The sequence below is a fragment of the Tamandua tetradactyla genome, chromosome 7 (genome assembly GCF_023851605.1).
Source record: "Tamandua tetradactyla isolate mTamTet1 chromosome 7, mTamTet1.pri, whole genome shotgun sequence".
Taxonomy (NCBI): Eukaryota; Metazoa; Chordata; class Mammalia; order Pilosa; family Myrmecophagidae; genus Tamandua; species Tamandua tetradactyla.
This window is the reverse complement of record NC_135333.1, coordinates 166,945,612-166,968,168: the sequence shown is the minus strand read 5'-3', so window position 1 is coordinate 166,968,168 and position 22,557 is coordinate 166,945,612. Positions and strand designations below refer to the sequence as shown.

The following is a 22,557-nucleotide window of genomic DNA, read 5'->3' as shown; positions in this document are numbered from 1 at the left end:
ATATGGTGAGTCATAGATATGACCTAGGTGTTAAATCATTCAACTTTACAAAATAATCCAAATTTTTTCTGAAGTGGACATGCTCATCTTCAATACAGTAGTTTTTCTTGTTCTACATCCTCAATAAGATTTGGTATTGTCAGGCATCTATCATTTTTTTCCCTCATCTAACGGGTATGGAATGGTATCACTGCATTTTCAGATATGATTAATCATAGGGTGGGGCATCTTTCCCTGTATCATATACCATTCCTCTTCTGTGAAATGCCTATTCATATCTTTTAACTATTCTTTATTGACTGTTTATTCTTCAACAGTAACAATGTCTAAAATTTTACATTTAAACTTTTATTCCATAAAGAATTGTATTTGTTTTGTTATTACAGCATGGCCTAGGGATCCACATCTGTTTCTTTTTAAATACGAATACTCAAATTTCACAGCACAATTTATTGATTATTCCATATTTTGTACACAGATCCACAATGTTACTTCAATCATATGTTAAGTTTCCATATATGCATAGAGTTTGTTTTTTTCTGAGCTAATTGATTCCTCTGGAAAACTTGTCCACTCTGTGCTAATGCCACACTATTTTAATTATAGTTTAATAATTAATTGTTTTCATTTGACAGATAAATCTCCTTTGGCCTTACTTTTCTGACTAGTTATTTCTGGATATTTTTATTTATATATATATTTTGGCATCATCTCTTATATTCTTCCAATAAAACATTGTTGGGATTCAATCTCCAGACCGATTTAGAAAAACTGCCATTTTTGTAATATCTTTCCATTTATTTAAATGTTAATGTCCTCTAACAAACTTAAAAAGTATTTTTCCATAAAGATCTTTACCATCTTTGGTTAGAGTCATTTCTTAGTACTTACTTTCTCTGTTACAACTATAAAGTTTTTAAAATTATTTTTTCTCTTCTGCTTTCAGTCATGATACAAGTATATTTAAAAAAAAAAAAAAAAGGTTTGTGAAGGTATCAGAGAATCACCAAGGTGGCCAAGACTCAAACGGCCACGGTGCGGCACAGAAAGGAAGCTGCGGGGGTAAGCCCCATATTCACATCTACTTTCCCTCCTGGGGCATCTGCTGATTTTACAGTGTTGGTTAAAGAGGATAAGCTAAAAGCTCAATCTTATAGTTTTGACAGTCCATGGCAGGGGAGCACTGGACTTCGGGATTTCCAGGGTAGCTAAGGCTAGAAGCCCCAAGATACTGAAGATGCACAACCTGCAAAAAAAAAAAAGTGAACCCAAAACAGCAGTTTCCCCTTGAGACATTTTTTAACTCCTAAGCAGTATCTGCATTGGTTTAGATAGCAGGAGACCAAACAACAACTAGAGGCTAAAGAACAGAGAAGATATTTGTGGAGCCTTGTGGTGCTGGGGAAACACAGGTTAAAGTTCTGGACCTGCCAAGGTATATAGGGATGGGTGAGTATTTCCAACATTTGGCTAATATCCCAGAAGGGACAGGACTAAGTTCTAGGAATAAACGAATAGCAGAAATAAACCAACACTAAAAAGCCTGAAACCCAGCAGCTATAAAGATCAAGGACATCTGCTTGTCAGAAAAAATTTTTCTGAAAGACAATTTTAGAAACAGACTTCCACTTAGAATGTAATTTCCCAACCTTAATAATAAGAACAAGCCCAGATAACCTATGAAGTCATAAGTTTTTAAATTCTACCATAATTTCTACTAAATTCTACTGAAGTCTAGAAAATGATGAACCCCTCCTAAGAGAACAGAGACACATGGTGGCTTTCATCCTTAACAGAGCAGGGGGAGGAAAAAAATGCCCCTGATGGAATAAGGAGAAGCTAGCTGAAATTTTTATAAATGTTTAAAGACCAAGTGAAAACAGGCATTGTTTTCAAGGAGCTGCAGCCACTAAGAAAGTCTTCACTTAACTATCAACTTTTCCCCCAGGTGTTCACTGAGTATTTATGTGGAAAATCAGGAGCCAAAAAAGAGGGCTGAAAGACTCCATAAGGCACAGATGCATAGATGCTGGTGAAGGGGAGAACCAAGAGTATCCAAGTGAGGCCCTTATGGGGAAGGAGGCACCCACCATCTACGGCTGAGGGAGGACAGCTAAGCATTGGATTTAAAAACTCCACTTGAACTTACCAGAATCTTTCCACATTTTACTAATTTAAAAAATCCACAATGGTAGCCTGCCTGCTAGACTGCTCCCACCAAGTTATTTAATAACTGCCCTGGGTGAATGTGTTTCTTCACACCTGATAATAAATGCATCAAAATCAACAAAACTCAATGTTTTCTAGGGTTGTTTGGGCCTTAAGATCTAGGCAAAAGCAGTAACCACCAAACATTAGTTATAATTTTGGTTTAATGCCTATTTTAAAAAAATAAGAACAGTTAAAGTCTAAATAGAAAGAGTAATTTTTCAATTACTACCTAAAATCATCCAGTGTTTCCTGTATCATGTTCTGGATAAAATGAATTTGAACAGAGGTCAATGGCACACTAGGCCGATTATTTCCAATGGTATCAGCTATTTTCTCTGACAGTGAACTGGCAACTCCAGCAGTGACAGAAGATGCTATCTTTGGATCTAAAATAAAAGAATGGAGAATATGTTGATAGTTAACTTGGACTAACAAACATCAACATTTCTAGGCAAGAGGACACTTGAAAAGCTGACAAACAACACTGTTCCTGTGACATATAGAAAATCCAATGTCTAGAATACACATCTTCAAAATTTTCTATGACATTATAACCAATAGTCATTTCTGTCCATATATAAACTGCCAACAGTCTAATGTAATAATATATGACAGGGATTAATCTTTAAGAATCTCTGAATGATTTCCCCTTTTAAAAGATAAATGTGACAAGCTGTACCACCAACTAGATAAACCAAAACCATTAAAAACAAAATGGAAGGAATAGAGAAGTAAAATAGTGCTATAGGCAAAGCCCTAGAGTTTATGCTAATACAATACACCCAAAGAAACCTTACAGTAAAATACAGATATCTTTATAAAAGAGTTGCTTTAGAGTCTCTTTGAATAGACAATTCTCACGGCTAAAACTAAAATTCAGTTTAGTGATCAGGTTTTTAGGGATCTGTAGCATGAACTATAAGGATATGACTTGAACATGGGGGAAAAAAATCATGAGATATTTCTGGAGTTACTCTCTTTAAAGGGACCTCCATTATAATTCCATTCAGGCCATATTAGATCAAGACATTTATTAGGTTGAAAATGAAATTCACACAAAAAGAGCACTGAAACAATGTGGCTGAATATAACCATTCATAAACATCTCATTTTCTTCAAGGAAAGGAGTCCCACTAAAGAAGTGTTCAGAATCTTTAAACTCTGTGAACTTTATCCATGATCATTCCATTTATTTATACTTTTCAAGCTAAATAATTGTTCAACTTTTCAATTTAACACTTTCAAGCATCAAAAAATTTTAAAAGTACTTACTTGGGGTAGAAGCGCCATTGATAGTGGGTTCATATATCAACTGGGATTCAATTTCTTTTTCTGTCTTTTCAAATTTCTCAGGACTTCTTGTTTGGTTAGTTGATGGAGAGGTATTTAGATTTCCAGTCTCAGCACCAGAGGATATCAACTTTGCAAACTTCACATTTAAAATAAATAATTATCTTCAATATATAATTTCTGGTTTTCCCCATAATAATTTGTACCTAATTATCTTTTTACAAGTAGGTAGATTCAGGGGAAAGAGGAAAGAATAGGAAGGGATAAAGAAGAAAAAGTGCTACAACTAAAGGTAAAAGAAATCAAATTTATTACTAATTTAAAATGTTAATGATAATATCATTTTCTGCTATGTATCATTTAAAATGGAAATTGCTGGCAAAAAAAAAAAATCAAAACAAAAACACTCATATAAACTAGTCAGAAATATTTGAAAATTAAACAAACAGGTTCTGCCTAGATCAAGAAGACAGCATGAGATGCTTTAGGGCTCCTTCCCCTCACAGAAGTGTTAAACAACCATCAAGAACTGGCAGAAACATCTTTCCCATAGCTCTAGAAAACAGTTAAAGAACAGTAGTAACAGCAAACGTCAAATCAAGAAAAAAAATCTCTTGGCACCCTGGATAGCTTCTTCCCCACTGGCTCATAAATTGCCAGTGCAGAGCCTCGGTCCTGGTTCAAAGGGAGCAGACCAAGCCTCATGCACACACTGGGAACATGTACGTCTAGCCCAGTTGATATGGTGGTGGTGTGAGGCACATGTCAGTCCAGAACTTGCCCTCACAGAACATGGTGGGAGAGTAAAAATCATACTGCCCAGGCAAGGGAATGCAAGCTAAAGGACAAACAATACAGTGCCCAAGAGGGTGAGGAACCTGTTACTAAAGAAGAGGAGACATTCAAAACTATGTAAACAGGGTAAGTCCTTGGGTCACATACTCATGCCCAAGACACGACCCCATGCAGAAAGGATCGGAAGGTTCCTATACTTTGGCCCAGAGCCAAATTCATTGTACGGATAAGCCCTGAGGGAGAGAACTCGCACAACTCAATCTGCAAAGCTGGGAAAGGTGTTTTCTTTTTTTCCTTCTCTTTTTTAATAGTTAGCTTCTGGCATTAAAGGAAATATATGTCATGGTATTAGCTGGATACAAGCTTGACGAATGGATGCTACAGAGTCTAAATTCTAGTAACATATTAAAATATCAAAATGTCCATACTTCAACAAAAAATTACAAAACATACAAAAGAAAGAGGAAGTGATAGCCCAGGCAAAGGTGAAGATTAAAGCATCAGAAAACATCAATGAAGAGGACCAGATATGGGACATACTAGACAGTCTTGAAAAAAAAATAGCCCTAAATATGTTCAAAGATCTAAAGGAAAACACAGAATTACAAGGAAATTGGGAAAACAATAGATGAACACAAAGAGAATATCAATAGAGAGAGGGAAATTATGAAAAGAACCAAACAGAATTAAAAACCACAGTACAGAAATTAAAATTTACCTAGCAGAGTTCAACAGACTGAAGCCGGCAGAAGACAGAAACAGAGAACTTGACTTGAAAGTAAGACAACTAAAATCATTGAGTCTGAGAAGCAGAGCGAAGAAAGAATTAAGAGAAGTGATCACAGTCTGAGGAACCTGTGGGACATCAACTGTACCAATATATGAATTGTGGGAGTCCTAGAAGAAGAGAGAATGGGGCACAGAGAATATTCAAAGAAATAATGGCTGGAAAACTCCCCAAACTTGACAAAAGATGGAATATACGTGTACAAGACAATCAACAAACTCCATACAGGATAAACCTAATTATCCTCACAGCACAGCATACTACAATCATGCTTCTGAATGCCAAAGATAAAGAGAATTCTGAAAGCTGCGAGACAAGCAATGTGTTATACGTGAAGGAGCCTCAATAAAATTAAGTGCTGATTTCTCATTAGAAACCATGGAGGCAAAAAGGCAATGGTTAAGCAATTAACGTGCTGAAAGCAAAATAAACCTGCCACCCAAGAATTGTCTTTCAAAAATGAAGGAGAAAATTAAAAAAGAAAAAAGAAGGAAAGACATACAAGATAATCAAAACACTGAGGGAGTTTATCACCACTAGGATCAGCCCTACAAAAGATGTTAAAGAGAATTATGCAGGGTGAAAAGAATGAATAATATGACAACAAATTTCCTCTCCTTGAAGAAATAAAGATCTCCAGTAAGAGTAAAAACATGAGTACATACAAAAGCCAATACTACTGTATTTTTAGTTTGAAACTCCACTTTTTATTTCCTATAGGATCTAGAATGCTAATGCATAAAAGGAAATGATAAATGTTCAGTCTCAATATATAAAAATGGAACTTGTGAGAAGAACTACATAAAGGTAGGACACAGAGGTATGGCAACATAGTTTGTATATATTACTGAAGTAATATTGGCATCAAAGCAAACACAGATTTAGAATGTTAAATGTAGGCTCCATGGTAACTACAAAGAAAACATCAGAGAATATGCAAGCTTACAGAGACAGAAATTAGAGCATGGTTTCCAATGTTGGGGGGGCATGAGGGATATGCAGAATTAAAGCAAAATGGTTATCAGGTTTCTGTTTAGGGAGATGAAAACTTTTAGTATGGTATATTTGGGAGTAATTGAAATTGGAAAGTGTATGTTGTATATATGTTTCCACATTTTAAAAAAAGAAAGAGCAACTAAAGAGACAATGATAAAGGTAATACATGATTCTGGATGGGATCTAATAAAGGAGGAGAGAAGGCTCTAAAGGCCATTATTGAGATACAGGAAAAAACTGGAAAACAGACTTGAAGCTCAATATCAATGCTAAATTTACTGAACGTGATAATTGCACTTAACATGGACACATGAATGAATATCCGGGTTCTTGGGAAATGTACATGGCAGTATTAAATGTTCAAGGAGCATGATGGATACATCCTACATTCAAGAGTTCAGAAAATGGATTGACAGAGATGGAGGGATGGATAGATAGATGGACTGACAGATTGATGGACAGAATGATATGGCACAAGCGGCAAAATGTTAAAATTGATGGACCTGGGTATCTGCATGAAATTAGTAAACTGGAGCTATGCATGGGCTTTTATTATTTTTGTAACTGTTCTAAAGGCTTTTATTATTTTTGTAACTGTTCTAAAAGTTTGAAAGTATTTCAAAATAAAAAAGTTAAAAAAAATAAACTAGAAGACTTTTTGTAATTCTTGAATGACATCTTTTAAATATCATTCTAAAGAATAATTGTGGATTTGGCTGCTACTAAATGATGGTAATACTCGGGCCCTTACAGAAGAAATCAAATTATATATTGGCTATTGTATTATAACAAAAGGCAATGAAGATGAATTCCATTCTTAACACCCTCAACTTCCTGTAAGACCTAGGGCAAATGCCTTGATCACCACTTTGGTGCTTTCTGGTACAATGGAAACACATTCTAAGAGAATTCAGGCATGAGCAAATATCTTGCTTTAGAAAAAATAACAAAAGTTTGTATATGCTATTACCTTCAATAGATCCAAAGACAGATTTCAAAAAAAACTTTTAGGTGTTAACAAGTGACATTAGGATTTCAGAACACCTGCTTTCTAGTGATGAGCTCATTATGCTTGCTAGTAATAAACATAATGAGTTCAGTAGCATTGTCAGGCAGATACCTGTTTGAAGGAGTCTTTAGGCTCCTGTTTTCCCAGATGAATTTTCTTAGATTCAGCAGTCATATCATGATTTTCATTTTCCTCTTTCACTGGAGAGCTCATGAAGACATTAAGAGGGCTAGAATGTGATACTGCAGTGCCTGAAGCTCCTGGAATTTTTCTTGGAGGCAACAGTTGTGGGAGAAAGTCAAGGCCTAAAAAAAAGAGGAGAAAAAAACTGAATTTGCATATGACATCTGTTAATCCTGGATATTTAAGAAAAGCATTTAATATAATAGGCAGAACGTATGGTAGAAAGACATGGATCTGGATTTAGAAAACTCATTCATCTCCCAATTCTACCCTTACTCTAGGACAAAAGTCACAAAGCTCTCTATTTCCTGTTTATAAATCTGAATGACATCCATCTCCCAGAGTGGTAAGGCTTAAGAGAGCTCTGTATGTGAAAAACTCTGAAAACTGTAAAACACGACAAATGTTTTCCTTGGTATTACTAGTTTTTGATAACTGAAAGCTGTGAACTTGGTTAGTGCCTGTGGCACACATATCTTGGCAGGCTCTACGATGGCCCCTAAAGACCTCTGCCTCCTGGTATTCATGCCCTTGTGCAATCCTCTCCCCTTGAACGTGGGAGCATCTTGCTTCTAACAAAGAGAATACAGCAAAAGTGATGAAAGGTCACTTTCAAGATTAAATGGAGGCTTCCATTTTGGGAGCCTTTCTTACTGTTGCTCAACTACTCTGAGGGAAGCCAGCCACCAGGCAGTCAGCCACCCTAGGGAAAAGCCTACGACTCACAGGAACTGGCATCTCTGGCCAAGAGCCACTCAAATGAGAATGGAAGCAGATCCTTACCCAGCCAAGTCTAAACATGACTACAACTACTGATGACACCATGATTAAAACATCAACAGAGATCTGAAGCCAGAGGTACCCAGTTAAGCCATGCCTAGACTAGGTTCCTAACCCACAGAAATTAAGAGGTGATAAATGCTTATTGTTGTAAACCTCAAAGCTGTTACATAATAGAAAACAAAATATCACTTTTAATTTCCATGAAAATACTTCTCAGTACTCCTTACCATCTCCTTTGCATACGGACTCATCACCACCTTTGTTAACTACAGCATCTATAATAAAATAAGAAAATCAAATTTAAAAAACAGCGTAAAAGATGCCATGGTAACTTAGGCTTCCTATTTCTTCCACAAAAGGTTCAGAGACTAATGATTTTAAGAAGGAAAATAAAAATATGAGTGAAGTCAAAGCTAGGACTCATTTAAACTTCCCTTTAGCTTCATGCATAGCAGTGAGTATGAAAAAATAAATCTAGGGTACAGATTTATCTAATGAGGTAGCAAGGTACAGTAAAAAAAAGTCCTGGTTTAAACTCTGGAGACCTGTAACCTAGATCTGCCTATACCACTCAGCTTTGTAATCTTAGACAAGCCTTTAATATAATTAAGCTTCAGTTTCTGCATCTATGAGATGGGGCTAATGCTCTAACAACCTCAAAAGACTGTTTTGAGGATCAATTGAAATAACGTACAAATACTTTGCAAGCAGTACAATGTTATAAACAAAACATACAAGGTTTTATTAATATTTATTTAAATAGATGTATAAGAATATTTCAATACTATAATATTATTAATTTACCAAATTAACAACCAAAAAATGTGTAATTCAATTTTATCAGATTAATAGATACATGGGGAAAGGTTATAAATAAAAACTCATCAAAAATTCAAAAAGTCAACAAACACACAAGATTATCATATTAATAAGAATACCATCTATAATCTATAACACTGTGCATGTTTAGATACACACACTTTTAAAATTTATTAGTTTATCTTCCTAACAAAAACAAGGCACAAATAGACTGTCTTCTACTTGAGTAGTTTCATCCTTGAGATTAAAAGACAATGAAAACTAGTGCTATATATTAGTATCTATGGTTGTTCTTATTAATAATGTGGCACCCTTAATGAATGGAGAGGCCTATGGCTCAAATTCTAGCCACATTTGTAAAAATAGGGGGGAAAAAAAGGACATCTCTATCTACTTTTCCTAGTGTCATTTCTCTCCTTTATTTCTCTTAAAAACCATCAAAGAGGATCTAACTTACTTCTAAAATGCACTTTTCTACATTCTTCAATTCACCATTTCCTCCAGGAGGTCTCACAGGCCAAAGCTCTCAAGCTCAGAATTAACTCCACAAGCTTCTCAACACCAACCCAAGCCACCTTCTGTCCTTTGCCCACATCCTTACTCTCTTTATTCTTTTACTTTATTCTTACACCTGGCATCCTCTTTTTCATGAAAGACAAGAATTCTTCCATTTTTATTATTAGATAGTCACATTCAGGCCAAAGTAAGGAAGAAGACACTCCTTCAGTAATAATTCTGTACAGTGTATGTATCTATTGTTTCTAATTTTACAGAAAATTTAGAAAACAGATCATTTTAAAATAAAATTGTACAAGATCATGAATGGATGGGATGCAACAATTTAAACATCCTGTTATTGTTAGCATTTAAATGCTCTTTAGTTTTTCACTATTATAAGTCAAATAGCAATTAACACAAAAATCTCTGTGGGCCTCTCAGATCATATTCTTAGGGTAAACTGGAGAAATGGAATTATCAAGCCAAAAAGTAATATTTTAATTTTGCCAATTACCTTGCAGAAATTTACCCATATTGTAATGGGATTGAGACAAAATGGTACGAACCTTAGCACCAAAAAAGCAGAGCCAAATAATGACCTCATTCATACAGTGTGAATGACAATAATATATGATGTTTCCAGTTATCAAATTGGCAAAGAGTTTTTTTAATGGCTACAGCTATCAGCAATGGCAAAAACAAATAAGAAACAGGGTACCTTCATTCAGAGTGTAAAAGATGAGGCATTTAGCAGTATTTAGCCAAAAGAATATCTAATAAATACTAATAAAATACTACAATCAAAGAAATAAAAATTTTAAATTAGAAAGATATCTGTTTATTGAAACATTCAAGGTTTTGAAAAGATTTATTTAGAAGCACCTATAAATAAAAGATTGCCTATGGAGGTCAAAGTCCCTTTAAAGAAGCTTTTGTGGAAATTAAAATACTACCTTGAGAGCAATCCACATAGTTCCTATGTTAAAATGACTAGCATATAATTTGGAATAACATTTGAAACATCTTAAGTACATAGTTCTACTCAAGGCAAAGGAAAAGACACCACCCCAGGGATTGAGAAAATCAGCAAATTCTCATGAATAGAGTTAAAGTAACACTATTACCCACCTCTTTTAGACTGAATAAAAATACAATGACTACCAGCCCCAGAACACGATCCTCTGATCTGAACAGACTTACCATCTCTGACAGGTGAGAACATATCACCTAAACTACTTTTCCTCGTGTCATCAAAGCTGGAGAAATCCTGATTTTTTCCACTGTCTGTTTCCTTAGATAAAATATCTGAGTTTATGCTTCGAGACAAACCTTAAAGAATTAAATACAAAATAAGTTGATTACACCTAAAATTTTATCATTAAAAGCAAGGCTCTAAAAATTAATTTAAATTACCCATATCATCAGTTATGTTACAACTATGAACATCAGGAAAAGAAAACAGAATATAATAATACCTCAGTTAATCAGCATTTTCATGGAATGAAGTTTCTTCAAAAGCAAATTAATTTGTCCATATAGCATTACCTTATTTCAGCCATTTCTAAAATAATTATATACTTCATTGCCCGAAGGTATACTGAACAAAACCTACTATTGTAACTGACTAGCTCACTCTGATGACTATGTACAAATTATAAAAATGTCTATGAGGCATATAGTACAATGGCTCACTTATAGCAAGATTCAATACATGTCAGTTCCCTTCCCTGGCTTGTATGAATTTGTTTTTTCCCTTTTCTGTCTTTTTCTTTACAAACAGTGGGAGCTAAACATTGTCCTCAGCATCATCAAATTCAAAAAAACCAAACTCCTATACAGTACACAACAATAAAGAGGCATGCAACAATTTCTCTGGCAGTACATAATGCATGGTTTTAGGGCAGGAGCTTGGTAAGAGGAAGATGCAGACTCCATGGTTTCATGCATAATTCTGGGTTAAGTACAGGATTTTAGAGATTCAAGAGCTCAGATGAAAGTCTGGATACTGTATTACATTTTAAAATATTTTATTTGGCCTCTCAGTCCCAATTGGAAACTAAAAGACCTGGGATGAAGACAAAAAATAGACTGTATATCAAAAAATGTCCCAACTTAAAATGAAATAAACTTTTCTAATATCATCTAATAGAAAATTAAAATAAAATCAAATCATTTATATATCGCCACCACTGAAGAGTACTTACACCAAGAGTTGAGCTGTTATAAAGAAATTTCCTCTTTCTTTCTCTACATCCTTTTAATGTCTTTGAATGCATAGCTAATCTCTGAGACTTGAGGAAACAGAAGTTCAGCAGTATTTGAGAATAGCACTAAAGCCCTGTTTTACTTTTTAATTGGTTGTTTCCTACTAAAAAGGAATACCAACAATAGAAGTCTGCCAAGGTTTATTTCACTAACTCACTAGGATTAGGACAACTTCAGTAGCATCAACATAATTTTTTTTTCAAACTAAGTTAAAAAAAGTTTAAAATAATAGTAATAGTGAGGATGATGAGGATAATGACAATATATCAGCAACACCATCATCTATTATGATATTTTTTCTCTGATTTTCAGAATTTATCATATTTGATAAATGTTCATAATTTATTAAATTTATCAAATATTACCCCAGTACATGGAGGAGAAAAAAATGAGACTCAGAGAAGGTAAGAAAACTGCCTAAAAGAATCCAGGAAGGAAAAAACAGACCTGAGACTTAGACTTAACATATTCTCATAGTTTCAGAGGAAACAGATATACATGCAATTATGCTTGTGTGTATGTATTGGAGAGAATGATGAAACTAATGTGACAAAATTTATGAAGCAGTGAATCTGCTAAAGGGTATACTGGAGTTCAGGAGTTCTTTGTACCATACTTGCAAATTTCTGTAAGTTTGGAATTATTTCAAAATAAAATTAATACACCAAAATTTTGCCAAAATGTTAGCTATTCAACCGAGACATTAATCAGTGACGGTGCAGACCTTAGTCTTTTATTTTCTAATGCTATCATCATTAAACTTGAGCCTTCCTACCAAAAAAATAAATGAATTATAGTAAGACTTTAAAAAGCTTACATTAGATGAATATTTTGTCTAATTTTTGAAGATGATGAATAAAATTATTTTAAAAATTTGAAAGTAACTGCAATATTCATAATACAGTTAATTCAGTATCTTGGTAAACATTATTCAAAGTTGTATTTCAAAAAGAACTTCTTTCAAGTAAACAGCAGTGGTAATTATTTCCAGGAGTTCCTAAATAAAAACCTAATTATTTTTACTATATGACATGCAATGACGCTTACATAAGGATGAATCAGATACTTACAGGAAACATAAATTATAGGAAATTTATAGTGAATGTACTTTTTAATTAAAAAATATTACAAATTATCAAGGCAAAACAAAGTTCTGCTTCTATTCGGCAATAGTAAACTCATACTGGAAAGCACAAACAAATATTTTTGGCCAAACCAAGGACTTGTCCAGAAAATTTTAAAGGATATGACTACAATAACCATTTCTAATGCACATGGAGGCTTTACAAAAAATCTGTTTCAGATTGACACTATAGCATAACACTTTAAAATAAAAACAAAAAGGTTTTCAAAATTTACAAGAATATTACCTTTATTGTGGGCAGAGAATATTTTCTACAATAAGTATGGGAAGCTGTCACAATTATATCTTCATAAAGTCTAAATGAATTCTTTCAGAACTCTTTCATCAATATGGTTGCCAAGGTAGAAGAAATCTTTGAAAAACTGAAACATTTTTATTTATATTTATTTAACAAACTATTAATGTGGGCTTACTATGTGCCAGGCACTATTCAGCACTTATGTTTCATATTCTCTATTGATTAATCTGAAGAATCAATAGAAAGACATACCAGCCTACAGTAGTACTAAAAATGATTAATTTGAGTTGGTATTATTTCATTTTAAGATAATCAATATCTTATAGCTAAACAGACTAAGCGCCTTTCTTTAATTAAAAAAGTTAATAATTAAAAAATAAATTATAAAGTTAAAATTTTAACTTCTTGAATGACAACTAATAATTTTAAGAAATATATAAGAAGTGAATTCTAATACTCAACACTCTTGAAGAAAAGTGCTAGTCATGCACACATTTTTTTGTGGGGAAAAAATCCCAAATATTATATATATGGAACATTTACCTGCTTTGTCTTGAGCAGCAACTACTCCTTTCCCCAAGACTGTTGTCATGGGTTGTGGCAGAACTGTGGCAATGGAAGTGGCAGTAATCTCTCTGACAATTCCAGAATTCTGAACTCCTCCACTGGCACTGTTCATGTTAACAGTCCGTTTGTTCATTGCCATCAGCTTATTTGGACACCCTTTATTTAAACTTGTCTGAAATGTAACAGAATATGTAAAAGCTCAGGTTACTAATGTTCCATACTGTACATTAATACTTTATAAATTCCCTGTTAGATTAAAAGTACACATTTTTCCCCCTTACAAATCTTAAGCTTGATGTGGATCTGAGAGTTTCCTTCCAGTCCAAAAAGCCTTTAAAAATATTTTTGAAAAGCAGTTAAGTACGAGACTTACGTAAAAAAAAAAAAAAAAATTTAAAACTAAATATCCATATGCCTTTGCGCTAAATTATTTAAAATGCTATCACATAAAAATTATGAAACAAAGCTATAATGTGTTTAATTAACAATATATAATTTCCATATTCAAAGGCTACATTTATTTAGTAAAATAAAAAAGCCAAAAAGCAAATATCTCACCTTAGAAAGAACAGTGGAGTACTGAAATGCTATACATTGCACAGATGTCTTGTGAGCACTGATGGTTTTTACTGGCGATTTCAACATCCTTAAATCGTATTGATAGATTTTCCCACGGGAAGATCCAATAGCCAAACTGGCTCCATCAGGCATGAAATCTACTGCAGTTAGTGGGGCGTCGGCCACTAAAGTTTTCACTAGTCTACAAAAATATATGTAGATATGCAAACGTATATGACATGAATGTGTATAAGCTTATATGACTACAGATAACTTTTTAACAAAAGCAAAGGTACTTAGAATTGGGCAAATAACATACAAACCCAAAATATTTATTTAATGTAGTTTTTTAGAATTTGACTTAGAGAATTTCTAAAAGAATGGCATATAGAGAGGAACTTGCTTAACACCTACTCTGTTTTTCTATTTGCTTCCAATAGGTACATTTCTACAACTTGTTTCTTGGAGTAATCGTTACTTTGGCAGTGAGTGTGACAGTTTCTGTGTGTTCCTCTACTGTCAAGTGCTCTAGCCTCAGGTTAGAGGAGACGCTCAGCATCCCCTTTCCATTTACTGGCCTGTTTAGGCCTCAAGAGGACTGTGACCTTTCACAGGGGAGCAGCTGCTATATTCTGCTCTTAGCTCTGCCTCTCTCAACCAAAAAGCTAATATATGAACAGACTCCACGTAGCTTGATTCTGAGGAAGAAAATATAGAAATATAGAAACAGATCTGCTGAAGTCAAGATCTTTGCTGGTATCTGGTATAAGAGAAAAATGGTTTATTACTGATTCTTAGCATTCTCAGTAAATTATTTCAAAATAAAAGAATGAAAAAAAAAAGAGTAAAATAAGTAAAAGTAAAAACTCTGGCACCATAACAAGGGCGGACAGTACAACCTTTCCTAGTAGTAACTTAACCATTTTCATTCATATAAAGTTTAAGCACCTTATATACAAATTCAGCACGTTTGCAGCCTATTTTTTTCCCTTTAGTGAACTATATATAACTAGAACTGTAGAAAAATAAGACGGTACAATAGGACCAGATGCTTTGAAGATTATGTGTCCCTGAATCTAGATCAATGGCTTTCAATTGGAGGTGATTTTATCCTCCAGGGGACATACAGTAATGTCTGGAGACAGTTTAGACTATCACAACTAGGGGAGAGGGGTGCTAACGGCATCTACTAGGTAGAGGCCAGGGATCTGCTGAACATTCCACAGTGCTCAGGAGTCCTCAACAACAATGAATTATCCAGCCCAAAATGTTAATAATTTAGAAACCCTGGTCTAGATAATGAATTAATTTTAAAGCAAATTAATTACATTGCTTTAAAACTGCACATATTTAACTGTATTTTCCAAAAGAATAATACTAAGCTAATTAACTATATATGCTAAAACAAAGATGTGGAATCATTAACATGCTCTACTCATCATTCATGATCCACAAGTACCCTAAAAAATATCTACCATCCTCTCCTCTCCCCACATACCTATTGTTTTCTACATGGGAAGTAAAAGAGAAAGTCTATCTTACCATCAGGCAACCAAACTTTAGATCTCTTAAATTCTTATCAGATTTATACAAACCCCAAATACGTATGCTAATGAGACAGTAGTAACTTGTTACTAAAATAAGAAATATGCATACACACTTACTTCTTACTTGACGTATCATAGAGAATGATTCTTTTATCCAGGCCTACGGTTACAAATAGCAATTCGTTTACAGGAGAAAAGCAAAGGCTTGAAGCTGGAGCTTTATGTGTAGTTTCAAAGTTATGATACGGGCTCTGACTATTTACATCCCAGAGAGTTACTATTCCATTATCTGAAACACTTCCCAGTAACGATTTCTTAAACAAGGAGTACTTCAAGTGCCGAACAGACTATAAAAAGAAAAGAATAAATTTTATTTAATTGTAAGCATCATGAAAACATTGTATTTAGACTATATAAATAATGGCCAACCAATAAACGTACCAATCACATGGGATTCACAACACCCACTGGTGTATACAGCAACAAGTTTCAATCACAATTACCATAATGTCACATTTACAAGAGGTTATAAGATGACCCTAAGACATACCAATGTTCCATTAATTGAGTATTTGTCCTGATTTTACCATCATGGAGTACAGGCATCTCAAGCTCTCCCTTTTCAGAAGCAAAATATAAATATATCAAGATATCTACATTAATTCATCAGTTAAAAATATCCACCATAAATAAAAGGCACAATAGTAGTCAATTATTACAAATAAGTATAATGCAACCCCGGGAGAAAATAAGCAATAAAAATTTGCAATTGTTTTCTAGATAGATGGATACATGGATGGAATATTTGTATGAATTTGTCTGAAAGTGAAAATCCGATATGTTAGCACCTGATGCATAATGAAAAATTAATTAAAACACAAAGGAGAAATTGGTACCACTCTAGGCTGGGGATGGACTATAACCATTCTTTCAAAACCATCGGCCTAAGGGCAATACCGGCCTTTCTCTAAACATTCATCGCAATGGACAGGGGTCTGAGACACTCACTGTTTTAGTAAAAAAAAAGAACTCTTTCTAGTTTCTGCTGGACCAGATTAAACAAATTCCAGTTTGAGTGGAATTTGGTCATGGATTAAAATTGTTTGAACTTTACCTACTTTTACAAAAAAAGTTGCTTTCAAGCAATGAATCAGTCAAGTAGACAGATAGCAGTTTTACATGTCCCAGATAAAAGCAGCACATAACAAGGTCATCTGTGAGGTTTTTGTTTAATCTATCATGCCCCAAAAGGATATGAGACCACTAGTTCTTAGATACTAAAAAATATTCTAATTACTTTTAAGATATTTCAAAATAATATAGATTAGCCCCAACTACAACAAAAAGTTTAGGAATAACACAAAACAAATTCTAAGGAAACAAAAGATGTATTTGTTACCAGTATGGTAATTATTATAGCTGTCCATTAAATTTGACTTTTCATTTTCATTCAACTAAAGTAGAAAGAGAAAGTACTGGTTTAGTTAGTTTTCTTTTTGCTTGAGAAGAAGTATATTCATTTGAGCAGACAAATATTTCCCATGGTCTACACTCAAGAAAAAATAAACTGCATAGATCTTGATTATATAAAAGATACATCTTCTTAGTGATTTATAATTAGTTTAAATTATAGCATCATATACCAACCAATCAAAACATAAGACAAAGCATTAATTTCTAAGAGATTTCTGCAGCACTTTAAGAGTTGGGACAATTATGGTCCTTTCATATAATCAAAATTTGTATTAACTGTACAAACAGAACTTTAAAAAAAGAAAAAAATTAACATCAGAAAATCATAGACCTAGAAGATTCTTCTCGAAGTTGATAAAATTCAACTTCTTAGTCATAGCTGGAATTTGTCTAAAACATTCTCTCCCCACCCTCCCCTTACTCCCAATTCTAAATATTCTCTGAGAACAGGTCCTGCCTCAGGAGCTGTTCCCACATGATCTCATCAACTCCTTCTCCAAGTCCCTCAAAGTCAGTATTATTATCTTCAAAAAACCCCAACCTGAGAGGCAGTGCCCTCTCCTGGAGCCTGGTGGGGCCGCTGTCATGCCACCCTGGCTCAGAAGGAACGGAGATTTACTCATTAACACATTAAGCAATGCATCATGTTGCTCTAGAAACTGGACTCTGAGTGCCTGAGAGGTTACTTTAAACTCTAGAACATAAAACATTCTTTAAAATACAGACATTCAGAATCTGTCTGAATATGACAGGGAACAAGGATCTTGCTACTTTACAAAGAGATAAAAAAATGCATTCTTAATTAAGTCAAAACCTAACTTGCATATATTGCTTCAAGTTATTTGTACTTACATGGGAACCCATTAAGAGAAAAAAAGTGCTCAAGATAACCATTCATGTTCCTATCTCAGCACTATCAGCAGTGCTATTTTTCCTTGCAACACATTACTACTGTGTAAGAATACATGTGTTTGTGAGGGAGGGGATTATTTCTAAGAATGAAATAGATTAGGGGCTGGTGAATATTTTAGGCTGTTGTGATTTCAAAAAGCATTCATAAGCAATAAGTGTGGCTAAGTTCCAATAAAACAACTTACAAAAACAAGCGGCCAGCCCAGGGGTCAGTTTGTCAACTTCTGTTATAAATATTTGGAAAAAACTGTTTTTAAAATCATAAGCACAAAAAAATAATTCATAATCCCACCACCCAGAGAAAAATCCGTTAATATTTTGGGGGCAGCCTTTAAGTATTTTTTTATGTATAGGTATGTCTATTTTAGGGTATATCAATAGAAAACCTGGGATCATACTTTATTATTATAAACAGCTGGCCATATCATTAATATTTTCTACATGATTTTAATAGCTGAATAATATATGAATGCATGAGTATATGAATTTATCTAAATAATCTCCTAGTGTCAAGCATTTAGGTTATTTCCAATTTCCAAGTATCCCGACTACTATCATTTAAAAAAAACATTTTCATAATTTATGAAAGCATTTTTATTTCATTGTTATTCATGCTGTAAAGGTTCATGGTTGAAAAGATACTAAGCTATTATTTGTCTTCCCTCTTTTTTGAATTGCCCATTAATCTACCTTGCCTATTTTCTATTAGGCTATTAAGGTCTTTTAATGATCTGCAATACAATAAGGACATTACCCTAAGGACATACCCTAATACAATAAGGACATACCCTAATACAATAAGGACATACCCCTAATACAATAAGGATATTAATACTCTCAAGGGTTGTAAATATTGTCTCAATTTTCCTTTCAATTTTGTTGATTTTTAAGTCTTGCTTTTTGACAGAGGTGTTTAATTATTCTGTATTTAAATTTCTCAAATTTGTTCTCAGTAACTTATGACTTTGTTCTCACGTTTAGAAAAGCCTCCCATTCCCAGATGGATAATAGACTAGATAGAAGAACCAAAATCCCATGGATAATATTTGCAACAAAACTAGATGATGACTATATCCCACGAACCCCAAATTATATGTACATAGGACAAGCAGTAAGAGCCACAAGTCCTTCATGGTATCTGTGCAGGAAGAAGCAGAGGGAAAGGGACACTGAGAAAGTCAAAATGGAGAAAAGATAATCACAGGAAAGGATTATGGGTAATTTAGAATGCCCACCAAATCCAGGAACATCCAGGGGAATGAACAGGCGATCAATGCAAAAGGCCTGCAGAAAGGTGCGAAGGGCTAGAGCAGTTTAGCCCCAATGGACACCCAAACTAACCAGCCAGGGCACATCCCTCCCAGGTCAGGGTCGCAGAGTGAAGAGACACTGATGGGAGTAGAAGCAAACCTGAGCAGGAGAGAGGCAATACAGTCAAAGGAAAGACAAGGTCCACACTGAAGTCAGGTGATGATTATGAGGATGACTGGGTTAACTAGCACGGGAAGGGTATACCAACGAGGGAGCAGAGCAGGGTGAAGCAGCCTCAGAAAGCAAGTCAACTTTTTTTTTCAACATTACCTCTACTTGAAAACAACAGAAGAGGAAGCTCTGTAACGTTACAGATAAATTCCAAAGAAAGGAATTATGCGGACAAAAAGAACAAGAAGCAGAACCTAACATTCCTATCACAATGAAGTATACCCAGAAAGACATTCCTAAGAATGAATACTAAACACTTCAATGCAAGAAAACTTTCCTGAGTAAAAAAGGTTTGAAAACACATATTCTGAACAAGAACATCATGTATCTGCATAATCAACACCAAGATACGTTCTAGTAAAATTACTTGGCTTTAAAGACATCTAAGGAAAAAGAACAAATGATATATAGGGAAGAAAAAAGATCATCAGACATTTGAGACCAAAGAAAATAGAGTAACATACTTAAATTTCTCAAGGAAAAATGTGAATCTTCTAATGAAAGAAGAATTTACTGAAAGAAAATACATAACCTCAAGGAAAAAGTCAAAAGTAGAAGATAAATACTTATGGAAACAATACTAATACATGGAGCTTATTGTAATTATAAAAAGTTAGGAAGAGCCTAAAACAAGAGGAATGTTTAGAAGAACAATAAAATACATGCAGTCATTAAAAATCATAGTTAAGGGAATAATATGAAATTACCTGGAATACAACATTAATGAGAAAAAGGCAGAAAATAAGATTGGACAAACTGTATGGAAGGAAGACAGAGCTAGTCATACAAACACTGTAAGAAAACATCCTCCAAATAACTTCCCAAATAGAATTTGAAAGAGGAAAAACTTAGCCTTTAAGAGGTAATATATAAAAGATATTAGTTTATTTATACTTACATATCAGTTATAATATTGCTCAAGAACACAATATACACTTAGGCATGTATACACAAATACAAAGGAAATAAAATATAAAAGAGAATAAAGAACATTATCATACAAATACACGTTTTTGTGGACAAATTTTCTAAGCAACAAATTTCAGGTATAAACAAAACCAGTCAACTAAGTAGACCAAATGAAAACTTAAACTCATTCTTGAAAAAATAACCGAGGTATTTTTAAAAATGTAATTAACAATTATTTATATTTACCAGAGTTCTGTACCAAAGCAGGCTTTTAATACTTGCAAAATCTATACATAAAACATTAAAAATTTCACTTAAGAAATTTAAGAAAAGTAAACTAATTTAATACATACTGACATGTTATATTTAAAATCTCACAGAAAACCTACATTTTAATCTAAGGAACCAACGTAACAGACCCACACTGCTGAGAAAGGCAACATAGGTTAACCTATTCGTGAGCCTGACCTGCTGAACTTGCCAAGTAGTGATACTGGCAATATATCTAAAAAGTCTGTCAACCCTGGTGGTTCCACAGAAGCAGCAGGGCTCTTTTCCCCTGTAGAAAGAAACTGTGATCCACATATAACCAAAAGCTTCAATTCAGTTCAGACACTTCAAAGTAAGATTCTAAATATATTCAAGCAATCTTATTTCTGATATGAAATTCAATATGATGTAGATTTACTGAGACCCCATAGTGTTGTCACTTTTGCTAAGAAACCATCTGATCATTTCTTAAAATTTCAAATTCTTGATTGTTCATAGAAACAGTAAGAAAAAAATTTAATCATTAAATGTGCCTTACCTACAGTTTTTCTCAATAACCTATACCCTATTTATAGTAAAACTGATCAACACAGAAATTGAGCTGGGTAACAGTGTGTTTGAATTCAATTATGTCAGTCCCATGTTTTGATAGACTTGAAATTTTTATGAATTTTTTTAATTAAAAAATAAATCTTTACCATGTTTGATACCTTAAAGGAATTTTGAGACATCTTTAAAAATACATGAGTGCTCAAATAGCAATCGTGTGCTTTTGGTCAACAATAGATAAAAGAACACGTAACTAAATCATTTGGAGGGAAGCTAACTAAAAAAACAATTATGCTCCCTGTAACGGAGAAACATAAGTATGCAGAATCATGAAAACTATAACTTTTCTCACTTATGTACCTATGTACCCCTTATGTACGCATGGTCCAACTGCTATTTCCTAGCCTATGTATTCTGCTTTAATGATATAGCTTAACAGAGGAAAATGATATAATATAGTATCTAAATATACGTAACCATTTGCTCCACAGAAAGGAAAAAGCAATTAACACACAAGTTCAATTTCTTCATCTTCTTTAATGTTCTTCCCTTAAGTCAGTCTAAAACACAGAATTATTACTGAAGTTACAAATGGTGAAATTAGAGGGGGTTTCGGAGGGATTGTATTAAACCTAAAGATCTTCAAACCAGTTTGGGGAAATAAACAAGAGCTATTTTAAAGGGCTGATCAGATTTTATATTAAACGCTCCCACCAGCAGCTAATACTGATCTCTAACCAAGTGATAGGCACTGTGCTAAACAAGCCTAACATCTCATCTGAATTTCAAAAGAGAATCCTACTGAAAATATATTATCACTTTCATTTGACAGAGAAGGTAAAGGAGGCTTGAGGGTTGTGTAATTTGTCCACATTTACACAGCTAGCTAAGTGCTTTACCCCTAGTATTCTCCAAATAAATACAGGACTTATCATGTAAAGTTGTACCAAAAAAGACCCTTTAGAGATAGAGACTGCCAAATCAGAAGATAACAGACCCATGAAGATCTCAGGTTCATATTTATCTGACCTTGGACAAGAAGCAAACTTTAAGCATTATTCTTTTCCTAAACTAAAAAACTAGATAAAACTGAATTCAGTTTTGTTATGCAAAGTATTCAATGAAAGTCCTTTGAAACAGTACGGTAACCAATCTGTTACCTAAAATTCTAAAAGTTATTTATTTTAATGTGAAGAGTAAATTCTGGATGCTTGCACAAGGTGACAAGAGAATAGTACAAGGTTTACAGAGGCTTTGTATCCTCAAATCTTT

The 22,557-nt window shown here is 33.8% G+C and overlaps 1 protein-coding gene and 1 long non-coding RNA gene across 6 annotated transcripts in view; one reads left to right on the top strand and one right to left on the bottom strand.

The window, feature by feature from the left end:
• NEDD1 (NEDD1 gamma-tubulin ring complex targeting factor) overlaps positions 1–22,557 on the bottom strand; it is a 158,696-nt gene that overhangs the window by 119,801 nt on the left and 16,338 nt on the right. For all 5 annotated transcript variants that reach the window (XM_077111716.1, XM_077111718.1, XM_077111717.1 and 2 more), the window contains exons 6-13: positions 15,808–16,037; positions 14,144–14,345; positions 13,562–13,757; positions 10,572–10,700; positions 8,282–8,329; positions 7,200–7,393; positions 3,484–3,640; positions 2,441–2,597 (exon numbers count right to left, since the gene is read on the bottom strand). In XM_077111716.1, the coding sequence (XP_076967831.1) occupies positions 2,441–2,597; positions 3,484–3,640; positions 7,200–7,393; positions 8,282–8,329; positions 10,572–10,700; positions 13,562–13,757; positions 14,144–14,345; positions 15,808–16,037 (1,313 nt within the window). The remainder of the gene's footprint in view (positions 1–2,440; positions 2,598–3,483; positions 3,641–7,199; positions 7,394–8,281; positions 8,330–10,571; positions 10,701–13,561; positions 13,758–14,143; positions 14,346–15,807; positions 16,038–22,557) is intronic.
• The window catches only part of LOC143642836 (uncharacterized), a 98,115-nt gene that overhangs the window by 62,608 nt on the left and 12,950 nt on the right, over positions 1–22,557 (top strand). The window contains exon 2 of the long non-coding RNA XR_013155920.1: positions 14,584–14,681. This is a non-coding gene — a long non-coding RNA (uncharacterized LOC143642836). The remainder of the gene's footprint in view (positions 1–14,583; positions 14,682–22,557) is intronic.